The following is a 24527-nucleotide window of genomic DNA, read 5'->3' as shown; positions in this document are numbered from 1 at the left end:
TAGCCACTTTTCCCTTTACAACCTAGTTTTAATAAAACCCTCTTGTTCTCTTCCCCCAACGGCTACAGAAAACTTTGCAGAGCTTTGTAGAGGCAAAACGCCAACTAATATTATTCCTGTTGCATGGAAACAAATCTTTCACTGGTTCAAAGGGAGGCCAGCTATTTGTTATTCAACATCATCTCTTTGAAGTATTGTAATAGAGTATATAGACAGAGGGACAGGGGTGTCGGGTGCATCCCCACAGTCTGCCTGTGACCCAATTCCCCACTTACAGAGCACAGACAATATTTCCTATTCACAAAGGTAGCACAAAGGTAAATACGTCAAAGACGGCGAGGCACCAAATTGCTAGGGTAACAGAGGGTCACACAAGTGCTTTGGATAGCAGGGTGTGAACCCCATTGCTCATAGCTTGTGCACAGTTGTGCAAGGCCCTATACAAACACAGAATGAGAGTCAGTCCTTGATCTGAAGAGCATATAGACTTAATTGACAAGACAGACAACGGGTGGGAAGGGAAACAGAGAGGAAGTGATTCACTCAGTCACAGCCCTGGTCACTGGCTGAGGCGGGAAGAGAACCATGTCTCCTGAATTCCAGCCCCATACACTAGCCCAGGGTTGGGCAAATACCAGCCCACAGGCCAGATCCAGTTCCCCAGTGCTATCTCCTGGCGGGCTGCTGCTGCTATATTTACCTGCGCTTCTGCAGGTACAGGCAATAGCAGCTCCTGTTGGCTGCAAATCACCAATCGCAGCCAATGGGAGCTGTGGGCAGTGGAGTCCCTGTGTGCACAGCTCCCGTTGGCTGGGAACGGCAATCCATGGCCAATGGGAGCTGCAAGTGCCCAGACCTGCAGAACCACAGATAAAGATCGTGGCACCGGGAGCTAACTCTGGCAAACCGCTACCAGTTTATTGCCCACCTCTACAATAGCCCATGCTGCTTCCCATCAGGCCAGAAAAAACTCCATTCCTAGATGATTATAGCAACTGTGTAAACTTGCCGTTACCCCCCAATTTGCATCAGCTACAGGAACCTTGTTAGCACTGTGGATGATTGACTGGCTGCCCAAATCCATTTTAAAATATTGGCAGTGGCATACAAGGTCTAAGATTTATCCCTTCCTTTTCATTGTCCATCAAATGGGATCTCCAGGAGCAATTCTTCCTGCTTTAGAAGTTCCCATCTTATCTATTTATAGATAGTATTCCAAAGCAGGATTTACAGACCCTCCTGGACTGACCAAGTGGATAGGCAGATGAGCATAGGATACGTCTACACAGCAGCATTATTTCAAAATAAGCGCGTTTACACAGCAAATGCCCATGGAAATAGCACTGAGCTATTTCAAGAGAGCGTCCACACTCATCGGACACTGAATCGCACTTAAGGCCCCACCAGAAGCACTTTGGGCAAGGCACCAGGACAGCAGGCACTTCCTGGTGATGCTGACTGAGGCTATTCAAGGCTTGTGCTTAAAGAGACCCTCCTGTACAGTCATGTCTCAGGTTCCTCTCCTTTGCCTACCTCCTTGAGGGACAGTGAACCCATTCCACTGCCTGCTCTGGTTGCCCTTGCGGACCCCACAGCACTCCAGCCATAGAGCTAGACTTGCTGCCAAGCAGTCTCCAACTCCTGGACTTCATGCTGCGCCTCCTGGTGCAGTTTTTTCAGGCTGCCCTCATGGCCTTGCAGAATCTGGACCCGCAGCTCACTGTGGGGCATCTCCCCACATGCTGCTCATGAAGCGCGACCCCTCCCGCCCTCCCTGCGCACCGTGCACCGCCGCTTCTGGTGACTGGACAGTAGTTCCGACTGGTGGGACCGGATGGTCATGGAGCGGTGGGATAACCAGCAGTGGCTCCAGAACTTCCATGTGTGGAAGGACACCTTCCTGGAGCGATGTGAGTTGGACACCCTGCCAGCCCCCTCCAGAAATGGGTCGCCCTCGCTATCGGGAAGCTTGCTCTGCCGTACAGCTACCGCTCCATCAGGAGCCCATTCAGTGTGGGGAGATCGATCATCAGGGCCATGCTCATGCAGGTCTGACTCTTACTGTGTTATTGGGAGGGTGGTGAACTGCTGGTATTGGGTTCCCCGGGTAGGGAAGTGGGGGTGGAAGATCCCTCTCTGGGAGGTTTTCCTGTCCCAGCTTCACAAAGCCCTGCTGGGGGACGGGGTTAGGCTTGGTGGGGGTGGGGAAGGAGGCGGTTGGGCTCGAGGATGTCCGGCAGGCTCTGGCAACCTTATGAGTCACTGCATCTCCTTCTCCAGCAACGCCATCCTGCTGTGCAGGGTCATCCTCCTGGGCGATATGGACCCATCATCACTGGCTTTCCACCCACATCCCTATCCGGGCCCCCAAACACCGGGCATCCAACCACCTCAACCAGAAGAGGTATTTTTCCATGGTCCTGCAGACTGTCACGGACCACCATGGCTGCTCTATGGACATTAACGTCAGATGGCTGGGGAAGGCACGTGACACCCACGTCTTCTGCAACTCCAGCCTCTACCGGAAGATGCACACTGGCACTTTTTTCCCCAGCTGTACCATCAGGGTGGGGGACAGGGATCTGCAGCTGTGCATCATGGGGGATGCAGCCTACCCTCTGTTCCCCTGGCTTATGAAGCCCTACCCTGGACCGTAACCAAGGAACATTTCAATGGCAGGCTCAGCAGGACTCACATCGTGGTAGAAGGCACCTCTGGCCCTTTGAAAAGGTGCTTCTGCTTTCCTCAGCTTTGTCCAATCCCTGAGCAACATCCTGAGAAGGGGGTACCGGCTCCAGGAACTGGCTGAGCACCTGGCTGGAGGGCATTGTGGTTTCAGTTTCCTGGTCCTGTTCCTCCTCTTCTTGGGCCACAGGTCTGCCCTCTGGAGGGTGACAATGGGTGTCTCCAGCCCAGAGCCCACTACAAGAAGGGTGGGGGGGAAAGGGACTGACCCCCCTCCCAGGATGCAGTGGACCAGATCAAAATAAGGGCAGGTCCGGGGTGCTGCCTCTGAGCAGGAGCTGTGCTCCTCGGCTTTGGTAGAAGTCTTCCCGAGTTCTTTCACTTTCATGAGCACCTGCTGCTGGATACATGTGTCCGCTCTGGCCCAGGCTATCGGCCAGCGGGCTGTAGCCGTCGGCATTTGTGCGCCTGGTGCAGAGATCCTGGAGGTTTGCCTCTCCCGACCTCAATGAGATCTAGGATCTCCGCCCCAGTCCAGGTTAGGGCCCGCCTCATTCCCCCCCCCCCCCCCCAACAGGGGCTTAGGAGCTGCCTGCAGCTGTGCTGGCAGGGAGAAGAAGGGAGGGCTTAGGTGGCAGGCTGGAGTCTGCCATGGCAGCAGGGAAGGCAGAACTGGGCGCTGCTGTGCGGTACGGTGCCAGCAGGGCTCGCATCGTGCCGCAAACTGTTTCCTCTGTGGCCGCAGCTTTAAGGGCTGCAGGGGAAGGGGAACTATAGAGGTGTGAGGAGTGTGGACAGAGCAGCTACTGGGACACCTGTGAGAAGCCCTAGAGGCCAGTTATCTTGAAAGAACCTCCGCTGCCCCCCGTACACTCACCCTGTTCCGAAATAGGGGATATTCCTCATGAAATAAGGACTACAGATTTCAAAATAAGAAGCCTGTTACTTAAAGAATGGGCATTCTGTGTAGATGCTCACCTAGTGATTTCAAAGTAACGTGAGTTATTTTGAACTAAGGCTGCTGTGTAGACGTGCCCATATAGTGCTAGGCCAGCAGCAAGTATGCGAGATGATGCACACCATGCACTTTATCCCATGTATTTTTTTTTATCATATTGGAATCTGTCTGCTCCAGCGTTTGTGGTCAAGGGGAAATAGAGCTCACAGAATCCATTTCTCCCAAGATTATTTTGCATGGGTTTAATGTTTCTGTAAATCTTACTGGCCTGGCAAAAGGTGAAATTCCTTTAATTCTAAAAGTCTAAGCAGCTTCTGTGGAGCTGGTCTTTTGCTGCCAAAAATGTTGTTTCGTCTCTGCTCCCATATACCAGGTTTAAAGCTTCTTTGGCTTGATGCTATCCCATGCTGGTGCGTTAAAACTTGTACCATCTAGGATCTTTCATTTCTTTAGAAAAATAGTACAAATATTTGCAGGTGTGCGTGCATGTGTGTGTAACACATGGGTAAAGTGCAAGTTATAGTCTCTTCTAGCTATTATTGCCATCAGTGAATGAAGTCGCTCCATAAGGGCGAGCATTATAATGTAACCCGTCTGCCAGGTGGAACTAGCTGCAGTCAGGGCCTGGTTCAATACCTCTCCATACAGCAAATACAGAAGTGGCTTGAGACCTTCCCCATAACCTAGGAAATTCACACTACCCCCAGGTGCTGACAGGCTTTCCCGCTCACAAGTACAGAGACGGAGTGTAGAAAGTAGACTTTTAATAAAAGGGAGGGAAGTAATGTGGCATTAATTTGGGACGACACCCCAAACAGAGCTTATAAACATAAACCGTGAGTAAAAGTCCCGCCCCAAGTGGATTGGGCAATGTCCTTTTCCTCGCAGGTTCTTAAGTCCAGCAACGTTAATGTCTCCTTCACATGCCCAGCCTTTCTCTGCACCCCACTCGCTGTCCTTGGCCAGGGCAGAGCTAGAGTTCAGAGGTGCATCTGCAGAGTTCCCCTCCCATCCTGAGCAGGGGGAGGTAAAGAGGTATCTTACCCATTCCGCTAGACACTCACCAGCCACCTGCTTGTTGCTCTCAGCAGCCGCCCTGCAGGGTCATTCATCTCACTTCTCTGCCATCGCTCTGCAGGCCACTCCTTATGCCTCTCTGTCGCCCCGCTGGCCGACTGTCATACCGCTGCCACTCTGCTGGCCGCCTGTCTTCTGTCCACTGCCATTCTGCTGGCTCTCAGTCACCACCCACTGCCATCCACTTCCCAGCTGTGAATTCTGCCTGTCAGTCTCAAACGATTTCAGCTCCCAGTGATTTCAACTCTTAAAGAGCACAGTAGAAGAAACAACTCCAACACCATTAACAAAGAAAAGAGGCACATAACGATGCCTATTTACCTCTGTTCTTAGAACAGTGTGTGTGTGGGGGGGGGGCAGAATGGAAGGGGAAGATCATATCTGTCCAAGCAGAAGAAGTCATATAGCCCCCCAGCTCCCTATCCTTCCATCAAGCTCTAAAAGTTGGGACCCTATGTTTGCAAGATTCTTCCTTCTACCTGTGTTCCAAATGAAAGGGATCAATTTAGCACAGTCTTACTTTCATGTACTCCTGCAAAATTACCAACATTGGTAACCATATTTCAGCTATTCTGGCATTTAATACAAACGTAGCTGGTGTTGGGTCCCAAATTAAGTTCATTACAATGTGCAAAATACCACTCCCTCCAGGCCACGGAGGCTCCCAGGCATCTGTTAACCATTACACAGCAAGCATCACCTAGAAAGGGTGATGCTTACCTGTTCACACCACTAGCCTGTATTTTATCATTTCCACCCTCTCTCTCTCTCTCTCAATAGGGCACAGAACAGAGTGGCTTTAAGTGTTGTAAAATTAGTTACAAGGAGAGAAAACATGAATACATTGTACTGATAAGTGTCCTAGAACGCTTGTTTTAGCAGGTTAACTACTTACTTAGACTTGTGGTTAAAATCATGGAGCAGGCATATTCCCAATTCTGTCTGGGCTTCCTATGTAACCTTGACGAAGGTGGTTAACCATTCTGTGCCTCCCTTTTACCAGCCATGAAATATTTCCGTACTTTGTAGGGAGGCTGGGAAGCTCAATATAAAGTTTGTAAAGTTCTCCATGACCCTTGGATTAAAAAACGCTATGTAAAAAAACCAAAACCGCCCACACCAACTTGACAACTTGAACAAAATTATAAAACAGCCTTGCAGAACTGGCACAGGACTCAATAGCCTAAAGAAAAAAAAACCCTTCAAACTGGTCCTGCCTATATTAGCAAATGTGGTATTGGTAACTGACCATTCTACGTTACCACGTGTGTACAAAGCAGAGATATAGCGAAGGTCCTGAGAGGAGGTCCCACCATCTTCCTCACCAGTATGCCTCAAAGTGCAGGGTTGGCAAGTATTTGGGATGCAGAACCGCGGAGCTTGAAAGAGAGCCGCACAGGGGACGAATTTCCTATTTGCTCGCTCTACCAACTTCATTTTAAAGACATTTATCATTAAAACCTGTTGAAGTCCATTGTATTTCAACAATAGGTTTATTTTATTATAAGAAACGTAACATGACATTAAGTAAAAATGCAAAAATTGTGCAATTATGGCAAAATGTTTAAAAATCCACACATCTGCCCTCGGAGGACTACAGTACTTCTTACTAACATACCTGAGCACTGAACATTGGATGCCATTTCTAAACAGCCTTAAGAAACAGGGAGCTCTTAGATTTCTTGCAGTTCATATACTCTACACATCTGATGCACCAATATCAGTTTTAGTGATTTAATCATCAAAATTTAGATTAAAATAAGGAATACAAATTATTTTGTATTTTGATCAGTCTGGGGTGGAAAAGTTACTCTTAGGCAAATTGTTTACATTTTAAGTGTCAATTTAACAAGGGCAGTCTAAACAAGAGCAGAAGAAATGTGAAATGGGGAGAGAGGATATAGAGAGCCATATGTAAGTTACTAGTACCTTTGGTGCAGTTTTAATCAATTGTTCTCACACTGTGCAAGTTTATTTTTAAAGTCTGATGCTAAAGCAAGACTTTTGACTTTTAAAGAATTTAAAAGCATTTAAGAAGTGGCAAAATGTCTCAGCTATATTTCTGTTTAAACAAATTATTCATGTCTAAGATTCAGTATTTTCTACTCCTATGCAAGTTCCAGGATTTAGCTTTTAAGCACATTACAGTCTTGTATCACACTCTTCTTCTGAATGGTTAAAGAAAATGGAGATCTTCGTACTTTAGTGCAGATAAACAAAATTAACAAACCTACTGCAGAATAAACCACAGCATATTGTACTTCTATACATCACATGACCAGTCAATTGCTAACTCAAAAATCTATTTCATATTTTCAAGTAATATATTTTGAAATTTGTTCTACTAAATAAATATAGAAGATTGTCAAAAAGCAGCAAGAAATCTTGTAAATATTCATCCAAGCTTTTAAAAACAACAAAAAGTTACATAACACTTTTTTGAAAGAAAAAAAGGTTTTACACACTAATGCAATACTGTAAAGGGAGGGTGCTTCAGAAAGCTTGCAGCTAGAGTCCTATAATAGCACAAATAGAACTAGCCAAGGACTATTGAAAATGTGTATAAAAAAAAAGCAGCCATGGAAATAGCTGTACTTTATAAGAAAAATCCCTATTGTTGGCTGTTGGTAACAATAGTATCTTTGAAGGAACCAAACAAAAAGAGAAACCACATACCTTAACATTGTTTTAAAAATGCAACTTAGCAACTAAGCATATGCTCTTGATCTCTAAAACAGTTTCAAGGTTGTTTCAGCCAGCACCCGCACCTAAAAGAAGCATTCTGGACAATCTCTGGAGGATGAGGTATGTAATGCAAAGAGGTTGTTTTTATTTTTTTTTCCTTTTAGTTTCACAGTTCATTTTGATATTTTGTGCAAGATTTTTTTTAAAAAAAGTGAGTTTGTTTCTTTAAAAAAAGAAAACCCTACTTTGTGACCAAGATTACTCAAAAACAAAAACAAAAAAACACCACACACTCTCTCAACAGTTATGCCAGGGTGTTAAACTATTATTGAATGAAATGTTTGGCTTATTGAAACAGCTGTTAATCCAGATAATGGCCACCTTTTGCTACAATGTGTACAATTATCAATGGTAAATAAAACAGCTTTCCTTTATCTCAATTTAAGAAGTTATATAAGTAAAATATAGAGGAAGATATGACGTGGCTTGTTCTGGAGAGAATAAGTTTTGTGACAAATTACACCTGGCAAAGTAGAGCTGATGAGAGGTGTACAATTAAATTTTCCCTTTTACATCCAGTTTCACCTATTGAAGTAGAAGCTAAACTTTATACCCACTGTGTCATTAAAAAAAATAAAAGTTACATGTTCATTCCATAGAGAAAGTGTTATCTATTGGATCCTTATTCTACATCTGCATTTAAAATTCTTTAAACCACGGATTTCAGTGAACAACTTTCTTTTAATAAATGGGATCAAGGAGACAGTTCAGTAGTGCAAAATTTTCACATTATAGGTCAGAATAGAATAGTAAAAGGTAATCGGATGTTTGGTGGGAGGTGGTGGGAAAAAGGGGAATAGTCAAGTTAAGCCACATTTTCAGTATTACTTGAGCACAAAACACACACTTTACGAGAGGCAGAATGAGCTCTTCAAAAAATAACAGCAACTAAGACCATATCCTGTCATCATTCTGTGTGGGTACTCCCACTGTTGTAATATTATGTTTAAATAAAAAAGACCACACATTGGCAGGATAGGGCCCTAAAAAGAAATCCCATTAATAGTAGCAGAATGTTTTAAATAATGGTGTAGGGTTAGCCCATTAATTTCAGACATACAAGTATTAAAAATTTACTAGCACCGTCAACTTTTGAGTTTAAGCCCTTCATGAGATGGAATATGTTTTCAAGCAGCATCAACACCGCTTTTAAGCACTACATTTAATTGGCAGAAAATAGCTATTTATACTGTTAGCTTCACTTTAACAAAACCCATAGATAGAAAATGATAGTAGGCCTTCGCTGTTTCGGACAAATATCCTTTATCATGTTCTACACTTCCAACTTTGATATTTCTCCCAAACGAAGGTAGTGCACAAACAACATTAGGAACATTTTAGACTTCAAAACAGTACAAAAAAGATAATTAAGAATCAGGAGCTAGCATTCCTCTATGTACTTTCAGTTGATCTAAAATAAAGACCTAGTGAGATATTGCCTCAGGATTTTACCCGTATTTAAAAAAAAAAAATTAACGTCAAACTAGCTTGGATGTCCTTAGCTATTAATGCTAATTTTCTTTCATTGTAGTGCATAGTTATCCTGGTGCTACTATTCTTGGTTTACTTTTAATCACAAAAACACCCCTCAAGAATGACATGATTAAGTGTTTACCAGAAAAAAAATGCTGATAATTGCACTTTGTATCCTCCTTCTTGCTCCTCTGAAAAATATCAGCAATTTTAAAATGAACCACTAATTCCCTCCCCAGCCTGCAACCTTTAAAGAGCACCCATCCCCATGTACAAAAAACTGCCTTTCAGCTTACATTAAATACTGACAATTTCTTTGTTTTCTTTTAAGACATTTTTTTCTTAACATCAGATACCACTGAAATCACTAAGGCTTGTTACTGAATAAAATTAAATAACTTTCTGAAGACACTGCGGATACAACTTAGCGACAGCACATTCAAAATGCCGGCCTAAATCCCAAAGCCTATCGGGAGTCTCATACACTTTTTGCCACTGGTCAGTAACCTCATCATATTGATAGAGTGAATTTTTCCTGCTGGTTCTAAAAACATGTTCTTCAACAGTGACTTGAGTAGCTCTGACAAACAAATGGAGTTTATTTTTGAGGAGTACCAGTTTGATATATGGATTAATGGACTGATCACATGGGAAATCCTTTTTTCTCGTCCACTTATTTAGCTCGATGTCATAGGCCTCTACGGTAAACATACGCTGATGATTTCCACAGGTTCCAGCTATGTAGTAGATGGAGTCATTGTATACAGCTGCCAAGCCCTGGATTCTAGGCACAGTCATTGGGGTTAAGAAACCCCAGTAATCTTTCTGAGGATCATAGCAGAGGAAAAATTCTCCTAGAGATAAACAACAAAAGAGAGACCAAGAGTGTAAGACAGAGGTTATGCATTATCAGTTCCACGTGGCTGCCAGACGCTGAAATCAGGTTGAAAAGGGGGGAAGCTAAAAGGCTATCAGCCTTGCAATGCTTTATTTATGTGCATGTTAGCTAGCTTTTACTATATCTAAACCATGTTTGAGATTTTGGAAAAAGCTTTAAGGATAAAGCTTAGGGTGTTTCAAGTATTTTCTTGGTGCTTTAATATCTTGGAAAAAATAAACACCATTTAATCAATCTATAGTTATAAAGGACTTCTGAATGAATTGCATGAAAGATGCTAAACCAGGGCAAATAACTGTGCATCTTAGACTCCATACAGATTTAGAAATCTTGTGTTGTATGCAAGTGGGGAAATAGATGGATTGGTCACTTACAGTGGTTTGTTTAAAAGGATACCAAATGGAGTCCTTGCATGAACCTGCTAACTAATTACTACAGGCAGTCCCCGGGTTACGTACAAGATAGGGACTGTAGGTTTGTTCTTAAGTTGAATCTGTATGCAAGTCGGAACTGGCGTCCAGATTCAGCCGCTGCTGAAACTGACCGCCAGTTCTGACTTACATACAGATTCAATTTAAGAACCCCAAGCTTCCCCAAGTCAGCTGCTGCTGAAACTGATCAGCAGCTGATTCCAGGAAGCCTGGGGCAGAGCAACTCTGCCTCGGGCTTCCTGTAGTCAGCGCTGGTCAGTTTCAGCAGCAGCTGACTTGGGGACGCCTGGGGCAGAGCAGCTGGGGTGCTGCTGGGTTGCTCCAGTAGCACCGCTCCTCGGCGCTACTGGACCAACCCAGCAGCACCCCAGCTGCTCTGCCCCAGGCGTCCTGATTCAGCCACTGCTGAAACTGACCAGCAGCGGCTGAATCAGGACCTGGGGCAGAGCAGCTAGGGTGCTGCCGGGTTGGTCCAGTAGTGCCCAGAAGGCGCTGCAGGACCAATTGGCAGCCCCAGCTGCTCTGCTCCAGGGTCCAAAACAAAAGCCTGGTCTGCTGGAGGGGGGGGGGGGGGGCACACACTAGCCGCGTGTTCCCCCCCCCCCCCCCCCAGCAGACCAGGGATACGGGAGCAGAGCCGCAGTGGCAGCGGGTGCTGCGCCTCTGAGGCTTTGCTCTGGCAAAGCCTCAGAGGTGCGGGACCCCCCCGCGGCTGCGACTTCAGTCCCGGTGCCTGTGGTCTGCTGGGACGGTCCCCAGCAGACCACAGGCACCGCAACTGAAGTGGCAGCAGCGGGCGGGTTCCCCCGCTTCTGAGGCTTTGCCAAAGCAAAGTCTCAGAAGCGCGGGGAACCGCCGCTGCTGCCGCTTCAGTCCCCTGCCTGTGGTCTGCTGGGGACCGTCCCCAGCAGACCACAGGCACCGCGACTGAAGCGGCAGCAGCGGCGGGTTCCCGCGCTTCTGAGGCTTTGCTCTGGCAAAGCCTCAGAAGCGCGGGAACCCGCCCGGTGCCCCTGGTCTGCTGGAGACGGTCTCCAGCAGACCAGGGGCACCGGAGCAGCTTACAAACGGGGCTCTCTCGTCCCGGAGCTCGCAGGTAGCAATCCGCTACCTCGACCTCCGGGGCGAGAAAGCCCCGTTCGTAAGTGCGGATCCGACATAAGTCGGATCCGCGTAAGTCGGGGACTGCCTGTACTACTTTTTGGTTTGGATAGTAATATACATCATATATTGACTGCACAGATTATTAGCTACATGTTGAAAATGACAAAAGTTCAGACACAAACTAAAACTGGTGCTCTACCAATTTGGGTAAAGGTAGTACAGACTATAAGACAGTCTTTTAGGGATTTTAGAGGAAAAAAAGTTTCCTCAAAGGGTACTGAATATAGTATAACAAAGTTATTTTTCCCCTCATACAAGAACACATACTTTAAATTAAATGTACTAGTATCTTCCAAATACATGCAAGACATCTTGCCAAGCAACTGTGTAGGTAAGTATTCTTTCACCCAAGAGAAAGGAAAGTCTGCAAGAATGGTATGAAATTAAAACATGTGGGCTGTGTCTACACTGGGCCACTTATTCCGGAAAAGCGGCTGCTTTTCCAGAATAAGCTGCGAGCTGTCTACACTGGCCCTTGAATTTCCGGAAAAGCAGTGACGATTTACTGTAAGAAATCAGCTGCTTTTCCGGAAAAACTATGCTGCTCCCGCTCGGGCAAAAGTCCTTTTTCCGGAAAACTGTTCCGGAAGAGGGCCAGTGTAGACAGCACAGTAGTCTTTTCTGGAAAAAAGCCCCAATCGCGAAAATGACGATCGGGGCTTTTTTCCAGAAAAGCACGTCTACATTGGCCACAGACGCTTTTCCAGAAAAAGGGCTTTTCCGGAAAAGCAGCCTGCCAGTGTAGACGCTCTTTTTCTGGAAATACTTATAACGGAAAACTGTTCTGTTTTAAGCATTTCCGGAAATTCATGCCAGTGTAGACACAGCCGTGGTGTTTAGTTTAAAAGATTAAGCTACATGGATACCTATAGATTTCTTCACGCAGAGATGCAAAATTTAATTATTAACAGTTGCATTCCAATGGGTCTCTTACATAATTTAAGCTTCTGATCTTGTTTTGTGTACTGTATGTGGTAAGTGGCATTTTAAAACGTATATTCTTATGGACAAGCGCAAAAGACTACTTACTTGTGAATAGCAGCAATTGCCATGCTGTTTCTTTCTAGGCAATGAAAGTTGTAGAATACAACAGTGCTACAATGGAAATTGTGGTGTTTCACCCATTAGGCTTAGTGTAAAGAAAACAATCTACAGTTATACTGTTAGTAATTGGGGGCTGGTTAGCAAACTAAATTAGCTTATTTATTTGTGTAAGCATCAAGTTAATCCATAGAACCATCCAAAAGCAATGATAAGATACACGCTAAGGGTCAGTTGACAAACCCAAATAAAAAATTGGCAAGCTCAGAATTCTAGCTGAAACTCCAGACTGACATACTGCCACATACTTTCCACTAACAAAATTTGGCTCTCCCTGTTCACTTAGTCCAGGAACAATGAAAAAGAAAAGCAACTACTCTACAAAATTCTCCAGATCCCATAAAATCGTATCAGTTTCACTCCGTGCAGCTGTGGTGTGCTGGGAGGAAGTCATGGCACTGATGTCCAATATTGCCTCCTTGTAAACCTACACTGGTTTCTTCTCCTTCTGTATGTAATGCTGCGCTGTCAGCATCTTTTGTGGTTTCGCATAGCTCTCCCCTCTGTTCCTGACAGTCTGGAAGAGTAGCCAGAAGAGGGCCTAAGAATGACATATTAAGCCCTTATTTCTAAGCACCTGTAGAGGCTAACTGGAATTTCTCTGCAGATCTTGGGACCGCCTACAGCCTCCCACTTGAATAATCACCTCAAATTATACAAAGCCAGTTCTTGGCTGTGTCCAGTATTGGGTATCACACTTCAGCAAAGCTATGGACAAACTGGAGAAGTCCAGAGGAGAGCAACAAAGACGGTTAGGAGGACTAGAAAATAGGGATGTTAGACAGTGGGTAATACCATACTTGACTAACCACATGAATTCTTAGTGGTTAGATGACTATTCCATAGTCCGGGGGGCAAGGAGGGGAGGAGGGAGGAGAGGGAGCAGCAGACAGTGTACTCCAGCCCCATTCCCAGGGTGGCCCCTGCATGATACATTGGCAGTAACGCAGGGCACCAGGTGGAACCCAGTCCACGAAGGGAACCAGTTTAAAAGTCATCTCCCCTAGTGGACTGGCTTCTGCCTGGCACCCCGCACTGCTGCCTCGGATACAGAGGCAGGAGTGTGGGGTGGCAGCAGCCGCTGTCTGCAGGGGGGTCCAAGCTGACTGCTGTCACAGGCTGCTTCGACAGCAGCTCTTGTCCATGGAGGGAATGGAACCCTGTGGACAGGGGCAGCTGCCAGAAAGCAGGGTCTGCCTAGGCTTATCAGTTAATCGTCTGGTTGGCTACTTGATTACATTTCTACCAGAAAACATGACCAACAAGGAAAAATTGAAAAAACTGGGCTTGTTTAGTCTAGAGAAATCGGGGGGGAGGGGGGGGAGGGCCTTGAGAACATAACAGTTTTCATGTACATAAAAAGGGAAAGAGCGAGAAAGTGTTCTCCTTAACCACTGGAAGAGAAGGCAAGAAGTAATGGGCTTCAATTGCAGCAAAGGAGATTTTGGTTGGACATCAGAAAAACCACTTCCTAATAGCCAAGGTAGTTAAGCCCTGGAACAAATTACCCAGGAAGGTTGTAGAAACTCCATCACTGGAGGTTTTTAAAGCAGGTTAGACAAATCTGTCAGGGATGGTCAAAGTAATACTGAGTCTTGCCTCAGTGGCAAGGGAGTGAACTAGATGACCTCTTAAGGCCCCTACTCGGCCTACATTTCTGTGAGGTAGGTTACAATTAGATCTGTATATATTCTTAAGCAAAATGTTATTTTTTTTATTAAACCATTACCAATATAATTATAACTGAGGCCTTTCATTATGGCACAGTAGTGTACAGCACTATAATGAACTCAGGATCTCAGGACAGATCACTGCATAACCTACTGGTAAACTCTTTCTAGTTCTTCAGCATTTCCCTTCTCTGTTAAATCTTTTGTACCTTGGGCTTACTTATAGACTCCCTATGTTAGACTGGTGTTTGTAAACGGTTCATGAAGTCTAATCTTCTCCCTTCACCTTGTATAATCTTGGTGACAAAATAGGAGCACCAGGATCCTAAGAGCAGTAGTTTGGATCATTGTCTGAGGTGGTCAAAAACTGCATTTCTCCCTACATGGATGAAAGGTTTCTGACCAGCTATACTCAGCTACAATTACTCAGGAACTGAGGAGAGGTTGAGAAGTTCCCCAATAAGTTGAGATTATATGGAGCATGGAGGCAAAAAGGAGGACATATTCCCCCTTCACAATGAACATCTTAAAACACAAAGAAAGCAAAACTGCTGCCCCCACTTTGAGCAGCAAAGCTACATTTCCATTCTCCACTGCCCTCCATTCACTCCCACTTCTATTTTTTTCCTGTTCCCTATTCCTCTAAAAGTGAGCAATTTATGAAGGTCAAAGGAGTAGCAGAACTGGGACTAGACAACTCCCTTCCCTACTGAAAAAACAAAATTTCTTACACAGTTAAGGCACCTTACCCTGTAAAACATAGATGTTCTCTTTATATTCCACAGCACTATGAAATTCCATTGCTACAGGCATTGGACAGACAGCTGTCCAACAGTTCTCTCTGCTGTCATAACACTCCACAGATTTTAATGAGTTTCGGCCATCTCCTTCATAAACACGGCCACCTATTGCATACAGTTTACCACAGCAATGAACCAGTTTGCAGCCTATTCTGGCTCGCAGCAAAGGAGCTTTAGGTAGCCATCTATTCCCAGAATGATCATACATCCAAAAGTCACTCTCTGCTCTGTGGTCTATGGAGACCTCACTGCTGCTTGGCCTGTAGCCTCCTGCAATGTAAATATCATTATCAGGTGATACAAGAATTCCAACTTCCCTCAAATCATTTGGTGGTTTGCATAGTTTAAACACTCTCCCTGTGACTGAATCTAAACAAGGCACTGTTTGCTTCTTTCCTGAGTGTTTGTGGGCAGCATCAAAGCATATGATCATTTCAGAAGCAGTCATTCCAAGCCGTTGTGTGTAGCCATTGGCACTAGGTTGCCCCTTTTGTACACAGCTTTTGGCTATAGCCTGTGCAAACATGGAAGGGATTCTCTCTAAAAATGCTTCTTCTAACAGAGGCATACGGATGCATTTGGCAAATATTTCTGGAAGGTGCACTTCTCTTTTATTTTGTTCATGTTCAAACCACCTTATAATGCTGTCGTAAACATGTTCTTCTTTGTCTACGTTTAAGTCATCACTGTCCAGTATACTTATGAGTTGGTCTTTTCTCAACTGGAGAAATTCTTGCTCTTTGGTGACACTCAGAAACTTTTTACGAATGTAGTCTTGTGATCTGTCTTTGAGTTCCTGATGACCATAGTGATCAGCAAAGATAAACACCCCAATAGAGTTTTGTGGGTCCAAATGACTGATCATATATTTAGCACACTGGTCCTGAATGGAAGGGATCTGGAAGATACTAGCTGCAGTGAACAAAGCTTGGACATTGGCCTCTGTCAGCATTACTCTGGAGGTATATGCATAGTTCAATACTAAATGCATTGACTCTGCTTCAACACCAACTATACGAACTTCTTTCTGGGTACTTTCTGTAAGGCCGCTAGTGAACATAGATCTACAAAAGAAAAATATGTAACAGTTTATTTTCAATTCCCTTCTATCTACAGGTCTAAAGAGAAAACTATATTATAGTTATCATTCTAACAGCACATATCTGATCAGCGATAATATACTGTCGTTGTCAGTTCCCAAAATAAAGTGCAGTTGTACTCTTAGAAGTAGCTCAGAAGTGACAGTTTGGAGTTTCAAGTTTGTGTCTCATTAATTCCATATTAAATTTGCTCAATTTACACATAAAAAGAGGTTGTCTCAAATTGTCAGTCTGCATACTCAACCCAGGATCATAAGTTGTAATGCACTGCATGTCAGTATGCTAAAACATATGAATGAATTAAGACAAATACATTTTGAAAGACATGATTAAAAAAGAAAAAAACAAAAAAACAACAACAACAAAAACAAACGAAGATGAAATCAATTCCAAAGTATCTTTTCTGAAAAATGCAGGTGCTGCCAATTCATTTATGTTAAAAGCAAACCGCAAAAGATCATTTAAAAAAAGAGATCTGTAATGTAATCAGCTGCAGATGGGTATAAATTTTGAAACTGCTATCAAAAAATTAAAATACTATTCAATACAAATAATTTATTACAAGTGATTTTGCATTTGGTTAATACTAGTGCAGGGACCTACGTACCTGAAATAAGGACTGATTGCAGCAAGAACATTCCTATGACAGGAAAATGTCTTCCCATGATCAACTTCCACTACAATATCTGTCAGCTGTCCTTCATCATACATTGTTTTAAGTTGTTGGAGAATGCTGCAAGCGTGAAAAGGATCCATTCCACTGCTGACTGTGTTTGAAGAAGGAATTCCATTCAGTGTTTGTGAAAACTTACTTATTTCTATTAAAAAAACCAAAATAGCCTTACTATATTTCAATAAACAACAACAGAACACACTCTCAAACATATTCATAGTAACATAAATATACTATATATCAGCATTAAGAATGATTACTGAGTTGAGATTCATTTCTCCATATTCCACAATCTCCTATGGGGATAAAACTGAAAATTACACCTATCAACTTTAAGAGGAAACAGTCACATGATAAATATTTTGCACATACATGTTATATAACCTTTCATCCAGTTATCCCAATTTTTACTGATCTGTATGCAGTATTTTATGATCCCATTTTTACAGAAGAAAAAAAAAAGTTAGCACCTCAGGTCCTGTTTCTCCAAATGCTTATGCTTAACAATGAAGTGGAAAATAAACATTGACTACTGACTTTTGCAAACAACTGGCAAGATCACATTCCCTAAAATACAATTTACATTTCAATAGCAAGTATACTCAGCCACAAATTTTACAAAAATTATTTAGTTAGCACTTAGAATTCTTACTCGGGTGTTAAAACGAGGAGTTCCGTGGCACCTTAAAAAATGTTAGTCTCTAAGCCCTGATCTATACTAGGAAGTTAACTCCTTATATTTTAAAATAACAAGCAGAGCATCCACACTACCGAGTCCGTTATTTCAAAATAATGAGCTGGAGAAATAACACCTATTTCAAAATAGTTATTTCAAAATAACAGTAGTGTGGATGCTCCACTGCTGCTGTTTCAAAATAACTACACCCCAGAGTCATTCAAAATAATTACTCCCCAGTGCTTCCTAGGGCTCTAAGTTGAGGTAGCATGTCCACATTAAGGGAGCCTAGCCTGCTTTGGACTAATTTTGAGGTTTGCTTGTAGTGTGGACACACTATTTTGAAATTATTATTTTGGGAGTTATTATTTCAAAATAATTTCCTAGTGTAGACATGCCCTAAGGTGCCAGAGGACTCCTTGTTCTTTTTGCAGAAACAGACTAACATGGCTATCCCTTTGAGACTTTACTCCTGTGAAAACAGAAGTTGAATACTGTGAAAAGAAATGAAAAACTGTATACTTCTGAAAATATCTGATGGGTTCCTAGTAAGGGAAAGCCCAAAATGAAAGTTGAGTAATGTTTCAAGCACAGCAACCTGTTTCATAAGGGAAAGAAGTCCTTTGTACAACAACAAAAGAAAACCTAATAGAAAAAATGAAGTGTTGAAAACTGCAAGTTGGATAATGTTGCTGACTGCACAGAAAATGGTTAAAATGCATTCAGGGCTAAATATTTAAAAAAGTCATGATGGATGGAAGATATAAATCCTTTCATGTGCTAGTGTGCCTCAACATTTCCCTATTCAAAATTCAGATACAACCTTGCTCCCACCAGTTCCTGTGAAATCAATAGGGCTCTGATGTGCACAAGAATCTGCTGGCAGGCTTAGAGCCTAAGATTTTCAATATCTCACTGTATCACTCAAAACAGAGGGTATGTCTAGACTGCAGGCTTCTTATGCAAGAAGCTTTTTGCGGAAGAGATATTCTGCAAAAACATCTTGTGCAAGAGCGCGTCCAGATTGCATGGACGCTGTCTCATAAGAAAGCTCTGATTGCCATTAACAGAATGGCCACCAGTGCACCTGTGCTTTTTTTGCACAAAAGCGCTAGTAAAAAGGAGTTATTCCTCATAGAAAGAGGAATATCTATACTACAAAAACTGCTCTGTTCTGTCAATTCACTGTAAATTTTCTTGCGCAAAAACGTGCTTGATGTGTGGATGCTCTGCGAGTTTTTCAGCCATTTTTGCGCAAAAAACTCTGCACTGTAGACATAGCCAGAGAGCTGCAAGAAACATGAACTTCCTTCTGTAGCTTCAGAGGGTAGCCGAGTTAGTCTGTACAGGATAAACTTAAAAAACAACAAATAGTCTTTAAAGTGCTACCAGACTAACAAAACATGTATACGGTATTAGGAGCTTTCGTGGACATGGCCCACTTCTTCGCTATGCCCACGAAAACTCATGATACTATCTATGTGTTTTGTTAGTCTTTAAAGTGCTACCATACTATTTGTTGTTTAAGTTTATTCCTTCTGTAGGTAGGTAGAAGGGAATACAAATGCTCACATACCCAACACTGGAAAAGTCCAAAAGAACTCTCCTCCCACTTGCCAGTCGACCAACCAATACGCAAAACCAAAAGGAGACCCCTGTACAAATGGAACTGACAACATATAGCTTCCCACCCTATGGTCCCAGGTTCTTTATTTACAGGATTTGACACTATTGACCTGCAAACTCTCCATACTTACACACACCAACTCTGGTGCTCTCTCGCTCTCTCTTTGATCTGCATTCCCAATCAATTCCACTGCTCACCTCTGCTCCCATCCTCACACTGTTATCCCCACACATACATTCTGCTTAGCTAGCACCCCACACAACTCTGACGCCTACCTTACTCTTCTTCCTGTTTCTCCCTCCCTTCCGCAGACAACCCTCCCATCAGGTACACCCCTAAATCTGGTACACCCCCCCAAACAGATCCTCTCCCTCACACACTGCTTCCCAGACACCCCAACCACAATTCTCTTTCCCACTCACTCTGGTCCCCCATCAGACACTCCCCCAAAACCACTGCCAACTCCGGTCCCCTCCTCCAGTTCCCCCTCAGACACTCCCCCCCTCCCGCACACATCCTCCCACACAGGCACCTCCCCTCTGGTCCCGCCTCAGACACCCTGCCCCAGGCATCCCCCTTCAGACACTCCCCCCCCCCCGGCACCTCCTCCTAGAATCCCCCTCAGGCCCCTCCTCCTGCAGCCCCCCCGCATCTCCCTTCAGGGCCCCCCCCAGGCACCCCCCCAGGCCCCTCCTCCTGCAGGCCCCCCCCGGCACCTCCCTTCAGGGCCCCCCCAGGCACCCCCCCAGGCCCCTCCTCCTGCAGGCCCCCCCCCGGCACCTCCCTTCAGGGCCACCCCAGGCACCCCCCCAGGCCCCTCCCCTCAGGCCCCTCCTCCTGCAGCCCCCCCCGGCACCTCCCTTCAGGGCCCCCCCCGGCACCTCCCTTCAGGGCCCCCCCCAGGCCCCTCCCCTCAGGCCCCTCCTCCTGCAGCCCCCCCGGCACCCCCTTCAGGGCCCCCCAGGCACCCCCCCAGGCCCCTCCCCTCAGGCCCCTCCTCCTGCAGCCCCCCCCGGCACCTCCCTTCAGGGCCCCCCCCGGCACCTCCCTTCAGGGCCCCCCCCAGGCCCCTCCCCTCAGGCCCCTCCTCCTGCAGCCCCCCCGGCACCCCCTTCAGGGCCCCCCAGGCACCCCCCCAGGCCCCTCCCCTCAGGCCCCTCCTCCTGCAGCCCCCCCCGGCACCTCCCTTCAGGGCCCCCCCCGGCACCCCCCTTCAGGGCCCCCCAGGCACCCCCCCAGGCCCCTCCCCTCAGGCCCCTCCTCCTGCAGCCCCCCCCGGCACCTCCCTTCAGGGCCCCCCCCGGCACCTCCCTTCAGGGCCCCCCCAGGCCCCTCCCCCCAGGCCCCTCCTCCTGCAGCCCCCCCCGGCACCTCCCTTCAGGGCCCCCCCGCCCCTCCCCTCAGGCCCCTCCTCCCGCGGCCCCCCCAGGCACCCGCCTCAGACACCCCCCCGGCCCCTCCTCCTCCGGCCCCTGCCCGGCGGCACCGACCTCCCAGCGCTGCCATTCTCGGGCTCCGGGCTGCGAGCGCAGGAAATGTCACGGCCGGGGCCGCTCCGCCTGCGCCTCTCCGCGGCGCGGATACTGCCCCGCCAGCCAACCAGCCCGCCCGCACCGGCCAAGCTAGCACGCGCTGATTGGGCGGCCGTCGCAGTGCCTGCCGGGACACGTAGTCCTCCTCTCTCTCCCCGCGCGGAGCGATGGGAGAGGGCCGCCCCTCGCGCGGAGCATGCTGGGATCCCACGTTCTTGAGGCCCGCCGCGGAGAGACTGCCGGGAATTGTAGTTCGCATCGGGTGGCGGCGACTTTAGCGCAGCCCTTGACAAGGGGGAGCCAGCGTGGGCTGGCCAGGGCAACAGATTCCCTCCCACCGGCCTGAGTGCGACTGACACAAACCCACCCCTGCCCCGCCCCTCTCGGATGCCACGCCCATGCCCCGCCCCCTCGCTGATGACACGCCCCTTTCGGATGCCACGCCCACGCCCCGCCCCTTTCGGATGCCACGCCCACGCCCCGCCACCTCGCCAGCCCAGTCCTCCCCATTGGGGGCTCGTACCCCATTCCTCCCTCACCTCCTTCCACTTACCCTTCCCTAGCCCCCCTTCCTGATGTACAAAATAAAGAAAACGTGTGGTCAAAAACAGAATCTCTCTTTATTGCACAAAACTCGGGGAGACTGGGAAAAGGAGGTGGGAGAGGGGAAGAGAGAGGGTGGGAGAGGAGAGGGCAACTAAAATGATCAGAGTTTTGGAACAGGTCCCATATGAAGAGAAGCTAAAGAGACTGGGACTTTTCAGTTTAGAAAAGAGGAGACTGAGGGCGGATAGGATAGAGGTCTATAAAAGCATGAGTGGAGTGGAGTGGAGTGGAGAGGGTGCATCAAGAAAAGTTCTTCATTAGTTCCCATAAAGAAGGACTAGAGGACACCAAAGGAAAGGAATGGGTAGCAGGCTTCAAACTAGTAACAGAAAGTTCTTCTTCACAAAGCAAAGAGTCAACCTGTGGAACTCCTTGCTGCAGGAGGCTGTGAAGGCTAGAACTAGAACAGAGTTTAAAGAGAAGTGAGATCAATTCATGGAGGTTGGGTCCATGGAGTGGTATTAGTCAGGGGGTAGAAATGGTGTCCCTGCCCAAAGTTTGTGGAAGGCTGGAGATGGATGGCACGAGACAAATGGCTTGGTCACTGTCGTCAGTCCATCCCCTCCAGGGTCCCTAGGGTTGGCCGCTATCGGCAGACAGGCTACTGGGCTAGATGGACCTTTGGTCTGACCCAGGACGGCCATTGTAAGCTCAGGGCTCAGGGTCGGGGGTCTCAGTGGACCATCTTGATTTTCATGCAAACCTGCTCCTGGGTGTCCAGGCTGGCAGCTCTCCTGCCCTATACAGCCACTTTCCTGTGCCTAGTGCGGAGGTCGTGGACGAGGTCCACGATGTCCGCACTAGATCAGGCAGGTGCCCGCCTCTTGCGGTCCCAGGCAAGCTCCCAGGAGCCGCCAGTCTGGTCTCGGGAAGAGGGGGAGGGCTGGGAGGCATCGGGTGGCTGGCTCGAGCCGTGCCAGGTGCAGGGTCTGCTAGCTGGGTGCTGGCAAGCTTGCACCTGGCACGGGCACCGTAGCCAGCCCGTGCCCCTTTAAGGGGTCCGGGGCCGGGAGGGGGGCAATAGAGTTTCCCTGGTGTTGGCCAGAGTGGCCACCAGGGAAAGCTGGGGAGGGCTAGCCTCCCACTAGTTCGAATTAAGGGGCTACATACCCCTTAATTCGAACTAGTAAGTTCGAACTAGGCTTAATCCTCGTACAATGAGGTTTACCTAGTTCGAACTAAGCGCTCCGCTAGTTCGAATTAAGTTCGAACTAGCGGAGCGCTAGTGTAGCGCCTATCAAAGTTAATTCGAACTAACGTCTGTTAGTTCAAATTACCTTTGTAGTGTAGACATACCCTAAGGGACAAACAACTGGTTTGTTGTCAATGGTCTACAACAGTAGAAAGTAAAAGATCTTTTTCAGAACAGAGATTAGTGATTGGTTTTGTTATTTGCAATGACTAAATGAGGCCCCAGTAGGAGAAAACAATAGATCAAGTGTCACTTTTGTGAACTGAATGGTTATTGAAACGAAAGTGCAAAACTATTTTCCTTTTGTGGACTGCAGGGTAAATGAAAGGAGAAGCCACTAAGTTCTAAAAATCTTTAGGGTGCTGATCTTTTCTTTCCATTTTCCTTTCCTTTTTCTTGTCTTGATTTAACAAGATCTGCAGTTCTATGGTAAGCAGAGAAATGCAACAGTTTATAATGTTATTTTTGTACATACAAGACAAGCAAAGCAAGGCACCATTAATTTAAGATCTTAGATAATAAGTCTTACCTTTAAATCTCAGAGGGTATGTCTACACATCAGCGTTATTTCGGAATGACTGACATTATTCCGAAATAACTAAGAGCGCATCGACGCTACAAGCCTTTATTTCGACATAATGTCAAGCTGGAGAACTTCTTACTCAGACTCGTGGTAACCTTCATTTTACAAGGAGTAAGGGAAGTTGAAGGAAAAGTGTTCGTCCTTCGACTTCCTGCTGTGGAGATAGCGCCAAAAACCGAAATAAGCTATTTTGACTTAAGCTATGCAATTCACATAGCTGAAGTTGCGTAGCTTATTCCAACTTTAGCCCTGCTGTATAGACATACCCAGAAGCAATTAAACAAGTGCATTGCTGATGTTCTGCAAAAGCATAAAATGAAGGTAAAAATGCTACCATTTTATGTCATGATTGCTGCTCACATGGTTCTACTTTCTCTTGCAGGGAATGGCTTTACCCTCTGTTAGCAATTATCAGCAGTGCCCAGGCTGCTGTCGATAATCATACCACGTAACACAGGAATGATAGTGACTCTGATGAAAGAGGTGTAAATGAAAATAGAACTTCATTCCTGCAAATCGATTTTGCAGTTTTCCAATTTCCCCATTCAGTACTGGTAAGGGCTGTGAAATTGACCAGAGCTATATAAAATGAAAGTGAAAGGAGAATAGCTACAAATCTTACCTTTTAGCAAATGACATCCTCATATATTTGTCCGTCTCAGATTGCAGCTATCACCTGCATGATGTCCTCAGTGTGTCATCTCTTTTGATGCGGAGACTCTGGCTTGGCTGGATTAGTGTACAAAATGAAGAAATGCAACGGAGAATGTTTTTAATCTAGATACAGCATTTCATCTGATACTTTACAGAAGAAACTTTTCTTCTTGCAATAGCTCACCTTTATAGGGATTTTTTTGGTGAGAGAAAATTGCCACAAACATAACTTTAAATATATGCTAAATAGCAGTAATATCAAATACCTCAGCGAGAAAACATACCAGATGGAAAGATTCTATGGAAAAATGTCATTTGCCATTCTGTAGTTCCACAATCTAAAAATAGGGATGATATAGTTATGGTTCAGAAATGACTCTAATACTAAGCCCTTTGTTTTACAAGTAGTTACAACTCTTTAAACATAAAAGTATTGTATTTAAACTTAGCATCTGATGCTCCTTGAGCACTCAGAACCCCCAATGATTTCACTGGGAGTCTTGCCTGCAAAAGAAACATTGGCTAAGGTCATTTACTTCATTCTCATTCTTGTGAGGAAGCCAAGTGGGTTAGGATGCCAAGCAGAGAAAGCAATAAGGGAGAGGAAGAGTTTGAAAGGAAGAGGAAGAAAATATTTTCATATATTTGTGACTTAGGTGATTATAGGGAGAAAAAACATCGTTGTGCACATAATTTGGTCATTTACATTTTCCAGTGCTTGGCTGCACCCACAAATTAAGGATGGTATTTGGAGGTTTTGGTACACCCACCATAGAAATAAGCACTGGCTGCAAAATCCAGATCATGTTTAGATTCTGAAACAACTTCTCTTTCTTCGAACTGTTCAGACCCAGAGCTTTGGGTTGCATTGATCACCAGATA

At 45.8% G+C, this 24527-nt stretch overlaps 1 protein-coding gene across 7 annotated transcripts; it reads right to left on the bottom strand.

Moving 5' to 3' along the window:
* Positions 1-4339: 4339 nt before the first annotated feature.
* Positions 4340-20774, bottom strand: KBTBD8 (kelch repeat and BTB domain containing 8). Of its 7 annotated transcripts, none has more exons than XM_075938553.1 (5): positions 20569-20773; positions 19028-19106; positions 16710-16869; positions 14952-16066; positions 4341-9792 (listed from the first exon to the last, which is right to left on the bottom strand). In XM_075938553.1, the coding sequence occupies exons 3-5, from the start codon at positions 16856-16858 to the stop codon at positions 9329-9331; spliced, it is 1728 nt and encodes a 575-aa protein (XP_075794668.1). In that variant the 5' UTR covers positions 16859-16869; positions 19028-19106; positions 20569-20773; the 3' UTR covers positions 4341-9328. The 7 variants fall into 7 exon arrangements, with proteins under 7 accessions (XP_014427473.1, XP_006120063.1, XP_075794668.1 ...); XM_075938552.1 differs by having other exon boundaries at positions 16710-16920; positions 20569-20771; XM_014571987.3 differs by lacking the exons at positions 19028-19106; positions 20569-20773 and adding an exon at positions 19209-19423 and having other exon boundaries at positions 4340-9792.
* Between the last annotated feature and the right edge of the window lie 3753 nt (positions 20775-24527).

The sequence above is a fragment of the Pelodiscus sinensis genome, chromosome 11 (assembly GCF_049634645.1).
Source record: "Pelodiscus sinensis isolate JC-2024 chromosome 11, ASM4963464v1, whole genome shotgun sequence".
NCBI classification, from domain to species: domain Eukaryota; kingdom Metazoa; phylum Chordata; order Testudines; family Trionychidae; genus Pelodiscus; species Pelodiscus sinensis.
Note: the sequence above shows the minus strand (reverse complement) of the source record. Positions and strands in the feature narration are given on the sequence as shown.

Bases quoted from the DNA above. Each gene is read 5' to 3' on its own strand.
- KBTBD8 (XM_006120000.4), bottom strand. From the start codon at position 19,130: ATGTTGTCAGTTCCATTTGTACAGGGGTCTCCTTTTGGTTTTGCGTAT. The intron at 16,921-19,027 runs GTATGTGAGCAT...TTTTTTTAATAG, and splicing joins TTGGACTTTTCCAGTGTTGG to AAATAAGTAAGTTTTCACAA. The intron at 16,067-16,709 runs GTACGTAGGTCC...TTTCTTTTGTAG, and splicing joins GCAATCAGTCCTTATTTCAG to ATCTATGTTCACTAGCGGCC.